The sequence below is a fragment of the Enhydra lutris genome, unplaced genomic scaffold (genome assembly GCF_002288905.1).
Source record: "Enhydra lutris kenyoni isolate GAN:26980312 unplaced genomic scaffold, ASM228890v2 scaffoldscaffold43, whole genome shotgun sequence".
Lineage (NCBI taxonomy): Eukaryota > Metazoa > Chordata > Mammalia > Carnivora > Mustelidae > Enhydra > Enhydra lutris.
Window position 1 is genome coordinate 11,701,113 of NW_019154127.1, and position 8,550 is coordinate 11,709,662.

The 8,550-nt window shown below is 55.2% G+C and overlaps 1 protein-coding gene across 1 annotated transcript in view; it reads left to right on the forward strand.

Moving 5' to 3' along the window:
- The window catches only part of LOC111155814 (family with sequence similarity 3 member B), a 34,980-nt gene extending 31,040 nt beyond the window's left edge, over positions 1–3,940 (forward strand). Inside the window, exon 8 of the mRNA XM_022516223.1 lies at positions 3,816–3,940. Within this exon, the coding sequence (XP_022371931.1) occupies positions 3,816–3,905 (90 nt within the window). The 3' untranslated portion in view covers positions 3,906–3,940. The remainder of the gene's footprint in view (positions 1–3,815) is intronic.
- The last annotated feature ends 4,610 nt before the right edge of the window (positions 3,941–8,550 follow it).

The window sequence follows — 8,550 nt, forward strand, 5'->3', positions numbered from 1 at the left end:
TTATAAGAAGAGTGAGTTTCTGAAAAGGGAGGAATCAAGGACAGAGTTGGTGTCCAAACACTGCCCTGGGTTTAGAGAACCAGCGTTTCGGAGCAGGGCCTCTATGGGAATTTCAGGAAAAGGCCTGTCTTGCCTATACGTGTGTGTTGAAGGTTGTCGTCTCAGCCGTTCCAAGAGTAGGAGGATGAGACCTGAATGCTGTGAGTGGTGCTGGTGGGAGCTGTTAGAGCCATAGCTTAGGGACACGAAAGGGGCTTTGCTCAGATGCTGACTGAGGCCTGAGCTGGGGGCAGGGCCTCAGGAGGGTCTCACCCAGAGATCGAGTCGAGTACTACTGGGGGAATCAGTATGCCTTCCTGTTTGGGGTGTGCAGACTTGCTGCTGGACTTCCCAGGGGTGGTGTGTGGCTGTATGGGGTGGGCCTTCTGGGACCTGGCTGGTCCCCAGCCACTATTACCACCCTGCCCTCCTGCTGCTCCCAGAGCCAGCTTCCCAGGCACAGCCCGCAGGTCACCCCCACGTTCTGAAGCCTTCACCAGCCCCACTTCCCCATCGAACTGAATTTTAAAATGTAAGAGACTTGCTTTGTTTCACACTACCCAGGGAGGGGTCAATACAGAGTTGTTCCACGTTCCTGTCTCAGCTTAAAGGGAAACTGTCACCATGTCCAGAGCCCCAGGCGTCCTGCAAGTGAAAGAGGAGGATGTCCTCGAATTCCTTGCAGCAGGAACCCACTTGGGTGGCACCAGTGTTGACTTCCAAACGGAGCAGCACACCTCCAGAAGAAAAGTGAAGGCATCCACATCATGAACCCGAGGAACACCTGAGAGAATCTTCTGCCAGCAGCTCATGTCACTGTTGTCATTGAAAACCCGGCTGACGTCAGCCTCCTCTCGTCCGTGAATCCCAGCCAGGGCACTGGGCTGCAGTGGGCTGTTGCCGGTCACCTCCCTCCTGGAGCCCTCCAGGCAGCATTCCAGGAGCCCAGACTCGGGTGGGAACTGGTCGCAGGGCTGACCACCAGCCCGTCACAGAGGCGTCTTACGTTGACCTGCCCACCATCGCTCTGTGGAGCACAGACTCTCCCCTGCACAACATGGACATCGCCATTCCTTGCAACAACAGTGGAGCTCCCTCAGGGGGTCCGAAGGGAGGACGCTGGCCTGGGAAGTTCTGCGCGTGCGTGGCACCATTTCCCGGGTGCGCCCGTGGGCGGTCGTGTCTGATCTTTACTTCACAGAGATGCTGACGAGATTGCAGAGAAGAGCAGGCCGGCGCTGGAAAGGCCGTGACCAAGGAAGGATTTCAGGGCGCACTGCTCCAGCTCCTGACTGACTGCTGAACTTGAAGGTGCAGACTCATCAAGGACAAGCAAGTGCACTCTGGGCTAGTCAGCACTTCCCTCCCGAAGACTCAGCTGGGCACGGAAGGCTGGTTGCCTACTCCCGCTGCTTGAGCCATGGAAGGGGTAGGAGCAAACACTGAGTGGTCCTAAGCCGCTCCTCCACAGGGGCAACACGATGGAAATAAGACTGATGGAAAATAAACAGTGTCTGAAAAATAATAAAATAAAAATAAAGCGTTAGAGGCTGATTCCAGTGTTCTAAAGGGGGAGGAATCTGAGACCTACAGACTTAGACACAAAGGAGATAGAAGCCTGAAGCAACATAGCTTGAATCCAGACCTAGACATTCTTGCCCTGAGCTTGGTGACCCGAGGACTGTGACGTCACGTGCCTGAGCCTCCTTGTCTTCTCCCTGAACTGTGGGTGGTCAGCCTGGCCCACTTGGTGTACTCAACCCGGGATCATCATTAACATCACCTCCCGCGTGGTCTCCATCTTGGTCCCTGGCAGTCTGGAACCAGACCAGTCTGGAACCCTTCTCTTTGCAGCCCAGCCAGTCCCCTCCTACTCTGATTTCCATGCTGCAATGCCCCACACGCCGGCGAAGCCGCTACCCCTCCACTTGGCTCTCCTCCACACGTGACAGAGCTTTCCCATGCGGGGCCTTTGAGGAATGGGTCATGTTCTCAACCAGTGGATAACCAGACAACTGGATATCCACATGCTGAAGAATGAATTGGGATCCCAACCTCACACCACATACAAAAACTCAGTTAAAGAGGGTCAAATAACTAAATGTAAAAACTAGAACTACTGAACTCTCAGAAGAAAACATAGGCGTAAGTCTTTGTGACCCTGGGTTAGACATTTTCTTTGATAGAATAGCAAAAGCACAAAGGACAGAAGAAAGCACAAATACCATCCAGAAACTGAAAAGGTAACCCACAGAATGGGAGAACATATATGCAAATGAAGGACATGTATCCAGCATATATAAAGAACTCTTACAACTCAATAATAAAAAGACAACCCAATTTTAAAATAGTCAAAGGATCTGACTGGGCCATTCTTCAAAGACATATAGATGGCCGATAAGCCCATGAAAAGATGCTCCTCACTAGCCATTAGGAAAATGCAAATAAAACCCAGTGACTTACTAGGATGACTGTAGTACCCAAGACCTACTAAGAAGTGTGGACAAGGATGTGGAGAAATTAGAACCCTCATACACTGCTGGAGGAAATGTGATACACAACTGCTTTGGGGAACATTCTGGCAATTCCTCAAAAAGTTAGACATACAATTACCAGATAACCCAGTAATCCTACTTATCAATATTTAGCCGATAGAATGAAAACATATGTTCACCCAAACACTGGTAAGTGAATGTTCATAGCAGTATTACCCATAATAGCCAAAAAAAGGGAAAACAACCCACATGTGTAATTAACAGATTAAAAATGTATAATAAAATATGGTGTACCCATTCACGGGAATATTATGCAACCGCATAAAGAGACAACATGCCGATCTATGCTACGACACCCGTGAACCCTCAAAATATGCTAAGTGAAGAAAAACCAACACACAAAAAACACATATTGGTATGATTCTGTCTGTATGAAACTTACAGAAAGACAAAATCTGGAGAGACAAAGTAGATGAGTGGCTGCCTAGAGCTGTGGACAGTGGGGAGTGACCATGGACAGGTGTGGCCCTGCTTGTTCAGGGGACTAGAATGTTCGAAAGTTGATTGTGGTGATGGTGGCGTATCTCTGTGAATACTAAAAACCATTGAATCGTATGCTTAAATGGGTTAATTTTATAGTATGTGAATTACATCTTCGTAAAGCTGTTACACAGAAAGGAATATAAAACTAGAATTCCACAGTTCCATAACAATGCAAATTATCCCTCTTTCGTATCAGGCTAAGGTGCTCTGTTACTGTGAAAACATCAAAGATATGAAGGATTAAAACCCAGTCAGTATGAACACACATTTGCTGAGTAAGGGACCTTACAGTTTCCCTCAAAAAAAATACTCCCCTACACCCAGAGAATTGAAAATTAAACCTTTGAGCTATGCTGTCCAATATGGCGGCTTCTAGCCAAATTTGCATTTACATTTACCTTTATTTAAATTAAATAGAATTTAAAATCAGGTTCATCAGTCTCACTAGCCACATTTTAAGTACTCATGAATCCGACGTGGCAGGTGGCTACTCTGCTGGACGGCGTGGACGCTAGAACATGGCCTCATTGCAGAAAGTTCTACAACTTCATTAACACCTGGTTCAAATATTATTAAGAAGCACATTGAAGGGGAAAAAATCAAGTACCCAGAGTAGGTTAGAGCAAATCCTATTCTAGGAAATGATTCTCTTTATATGACTTGGCTAGTAACTGACACGTTAAATATTTGTTAAAAAGATTAGTGGCTAAATAAAATTCTTCTCTTTTCTTCACACAGATCAACCACTCTGATAGCGCAAGGAACAGATACTCTGGCTGGCCGGCAGAGGTGCAGATAGAAGGCTGCATACCGAAACCACCGAGCTAACGTTGCACGCAGCCCTAATAAACGTGTGATGTGTAGACCCGTGTGGTGTGGCCTGGCCCAGGAATCTTGGCCGACGGTCAATATTTGACGAGCATTTGAGGGTTGTCTTCAAGTGAGCCGTGTTTGCCGGCTGTATCCAGTCCCGGCACACAGTACGTTTATGCCAGAATTTCTCTAATGAAGGCATTCCTGAGCAGGAAGACTGGAATGGATGGGGATGGTGAGGGGAGGCGGGGATGTGCCCTGGGAAGAAGAGGCTGGGGGAAGCAAGCCCTGTTTGTCGGAGTGCAGAGCCACGTGGGATTGGACCTATGCATGTGCCCTGAGACACAGCGACGAAACACACCCTCCTTCCGGGCTGTCCTCTCCTAGGACACTGAGCGCGGTCAGAGGACTTGGCAAAGCTGCCTTGCTCCACTCCCACTGAGCCCTGGGGGTCTGCGAACTTACTCATTCACCCTGCAGATCTGGGCACGTCTGCCTTCCGGCAGGAGCATCACCACAGTAGAGAAGGAGACCCAGGCGAACGCAGGGGTGCCCTCCACGGGACCAGCAGGAGGAGCCCCGGCAGGCCCAGTAAGCTGTGCTCTCAAGAGGACAGCTAGATACCCCGCAATTCCCAGGAACACATCGTTAGATCCAAGTGTCCAAGATACCCAGGCTCGGTGAAGGACGTCCGACGACGCCTCTGATCTGGGGTTCAGGCAGTCACCCCGTGGTCAAGCACCCATTCTAACACCACTCCGGGCCTGGCTCTGAGGTCGGGTTGGGGGTCTTGCCTCCCGGAGCCTCCAGCACTTCAGGTGGAAGGGGGAGGACTTGGGCTGGGTGAATGTGCACGAGCATCTTATCAGGAGGACTCCTTTCAAAAACCCAGCAGCGCCTGGCGCTTTGGATGTCAGCATCCTTCGAAGTGGCAAGCCACCCCTGGCTTGGTGACCTACTGTGGCACTGATTTCTTCTTCGTTTGGCATGTGAGTCGCAGATCAGCCAGGCGTGGCCGCAGGGTGCTGGGAGCCAGGCCAGAGGAGGGTCCCTGTAGGCGCGGAAGTCAGAAGGAGCCGAAATCCCAGATGCCCCCAAGCCGCTGGCAAGACACACACGTGTGAACCCTATGTCCTGCATCGCATTGCCGGGTGGTATCAGGGGGCATCAGCCGTGCAGGCACAAGGGGGCCGTCCTCCCACAGGCAGGGGTGAGTGTGAGCGGGCACACACTGACCCTGCAAGCCAGGCCGGGCTCTGGGTCTCTGGCCCCAGGAGGATCTGGTGCCTGCTGGCCCGAGGCCCTGAGCAGTAGCCCCTCGGGGAGCCAGGGCCCCTCCGCAGAGGAGTCTGCAGACCACCAGCTAGACCCGTGGCTCAGGCCCCATTATGGACTAAACTCTGCCCCCGCAAGATTCCTAAGTTGAGATCCTAACCCCTGGGACCTCCAAAGGTGCCCCTATTTGGAAATAGGGTCATTGCAGGGGGAGCAAGTTAGGGGGAGTAGGGTGGACCTCGAGCCAGGGTGACCGTGTCCTTATGCAAAGGGGGACGTGGACACAGAGCATGGAGGCAGAGGTCCGGGTGACGTTTCCACAAGCCAGGAAGCCAAAGATGCCAGCAAACCCCTAGAAGCCTGGGGAGAGGCCTGGAGCAGATGGACGCCGCCTCCCCATCCCCAGCCGCGGAGGGAGTGCAGGCCGGCCGGCGCCTTGGCCTTCTGGCCCCAGGCTGAGGGAGAGAGAGCAAATGTCTGCTGTTTAGGTCACCGGGACTGTGGGGTGTAGTATGGCCTCCCCAGGGACACGGCTTCGGTTCCCTCTCGGTGCTAAGCTCTGGCACCCATAGACATTTCTGGGCTAAAGAAAGGAGGAGGGAGCCTATCCGTGGTCCAGCTGGAATGACCATTTTCTCTGATCTCAGTTCACCTCAGGGCCTCCTGGCCGAGCAGGTCCCAGAGTCCTGTTCCGGGATGGGAGGCTCTGGGGCCGCCCCCGCCCTGAGACATTGCTGGGACCCCTTGGCTTCCACCAGCACCTGTGGTGGCCCTCCCGGGTGCTCCCCCACCCCGCCCCGGGAGCACCTGTGTGCTGTGTCCTGTTTGCTGTCGAGGAGGGCACCGAGTGTGGGCGCGTCTGAGCCTCTGGGGACCATCCCCCTGGAGAGCCCCGGGTCTGCTCTCACACGTCTCTGCACGCTTGGCCGTCATGCTGACCCGCCAAACACAGAGCTTCCTGAGAACGCCCTCCTCAGCCCTGACCTGGGCCGTTGTAGTCCCTCCATCAGGCTTATGTTTTCTCCCCAGATTTTCATTTTCTTCCATTAAATAGTGTGGCCGCCAGCGGGATGGCTTCCACAGCGTCGGCACAGAGATTTCTGGCCTGGGTCACTGCTGGGGGTCCTGTGGGCCCTGCCACCGCGTTCTCTTTGGGCAGCTCTAGCTGTAGGTTCCTGAAAGCATCTGCCTCCCCGCAAGCACTGGGGAGTTCGCCGCAGAGAGCAACCCCCGCAGAGGGATGGCTGTGCCAACAAAGTCCTCCCTGCGCTGGGGACTGATGCCTCCCGGAGGAGCGCCCTGTCCCCCACCACCCCAGCCGCGTCCCCACCCCTTACCGGGAAGCTGCTTCGGGCCCCTCTGTGGGAGGGGTTGGGGTTCTGGGTTCTGCCGGGATGGGGTAGTTGGGGAGTATGAGGGTGGCCAGGGAGGCGGCAGGGGCTGAGGGGCTGCGGGGACAGTTGGAACTCGGAGGACCCTGGTCCCCAGAATGTGCATCACCAAGAGTGAACTTGACCTGAACCGCGGACTCTGGGTCATGACGGGTCGGTGCAGGCTTGTCAACTCCTGGGACAAAGATACCACTCTGGGGGGATGTCCACCCTGGGGGAGGCTGTGCACATGCTGGGGCAGCGGGAAACGGAAGTCTGTGACTTCCCCTCAATTTTGCTTGGAACCCACAGCGCCGTCAAATGTAGTCTAGTGAAAACAACGACAGGCCACCGTTGACAGATGGCACAGGTGGACAACCAGCCCCAAGCGTCCTAGGGACCCAGCCCCCCTTCCCAGGGCAGAGCAGGGGTGAGCTCTCCCTGGAGGAGGGCAGACCCCGCCCCTCCCTAGGGCGAATACAAGGACGGCAGCAAGGGGAGTGTGGAAGAAGCTCCCTTCCAGCGAGGACACCAGAGCCTCAAGCCTCTGCCTCCCTAAATGGGGGGCGCCCCCCCACACAACCCCACTCCTGCCTACCTCAGCATTTCCAGTACCAAGACGCCTCGGACTCTGCACACCCCAAAGCAGAACGGAGTGCTCGTTCCTGACCTGCTCCTGACCTGCTCCTGACCGAGAACAGGGTGTCAGCTGCTGGAATGCCCCAGCCCCATAGAGGACTCCTCGGCCCAGCTCACTCTGCCCTCCCTGGGGCCGGACATCACTGTGCTTGAGGGCTTGACGAGACATGCCTGTGCCCAGCCCGCCCCGTGCGGACCCTCTGCTAGTCCTCACGCCCATCCTGACCCGAGGGCCCAGTGTAAGCCTCCCTGGAGAGGTGGGGCCCAGAGATAGAGGAGGCCGCGGTCTCTGACTTCGCAGAGCCCCCCACCCCCGCCCCGCTACTGCGCCCCACCAGAGCACATACCCCTTGCACCCCTGCCGGGCCTCGGTCTCCACAGATCCATCCCTCCATCTCATTAATCTTGAGTAGTCCTCATGGTTTCATTTGTACACTTGAGAATGCCAGCTTGGAAGGAGAGAGCCGCTGGATGGTGGGGGCACCCTGGCTCCAGGGGGCTGGGACCCTTTGAACACACCTGCTGCCATCCCACAGAGACTCAGCAGGCCAGCTGGGGGGTGCGTCCTTATCCCCCCACCCAGCGGAGCTGACAGCCCGCCTGGTCTGTGCTTTGATGATCCCGAGTGTGCTGCCCCCTCGGCTGGGCGTGTCACCATCCTCTGGCCGCAAGGACCCTGTCCTCTGGCAGTTCGAATGGTGGGTTCCCTCCCGGACAGGCCGCCGGGATGGGGAACATGCAGGAGGGGTGCCCTCTGGACGGCAGATGGAGGGCTCCTGCTGCTCTCGGTGCCCCCCCCATAAGATCGGGCCACTCTGCCCGGAGGGGGCCTTCATGGTGCCTCTCCTGGAGCCATGGGCACGCCCCAGGACTGTTGGGAAAGACATAGGTGTTGAAACAGAAAAGCATCACACAGCGGATGAGCGGCCCACTCCCTGCTGGGGTCAGCAACGGACCCCGGATCCTGCAGTGCCCACACCTCCAAGACTATCTCCCCAAGACCTTGAAGGCAAAGGTTCTAATTTTCTTCTTTAAAGGAAAACCTGCCCACAAGGGCAGTAAGTAAAATGAATGAACAAAGAAATGCTTGGGCTTCTTTTTTTGTGATTTATAAATAATGTTTGTTTCGATTTGGGGGAGGATCAGCCCGAGGCCCACTTCCTCTTTGTGCCGGCCTGGCATCCTGAGGGCTCCTGGGGTTTCCTGGCAGCTGTGCTCTGGTGATGGGCATACCCGACTTGCTTCCACTCCTTCACAGAACCGGGGGCCTGCAGGACCCCTGGACACATGCCTGCCCTTTTGCGGGGGACATGACCGAGGACCAGAAGGTCAGCTCCCCAGCTGGGAGCCCCCTACAGTCTGGCCTCTGCCCTCTT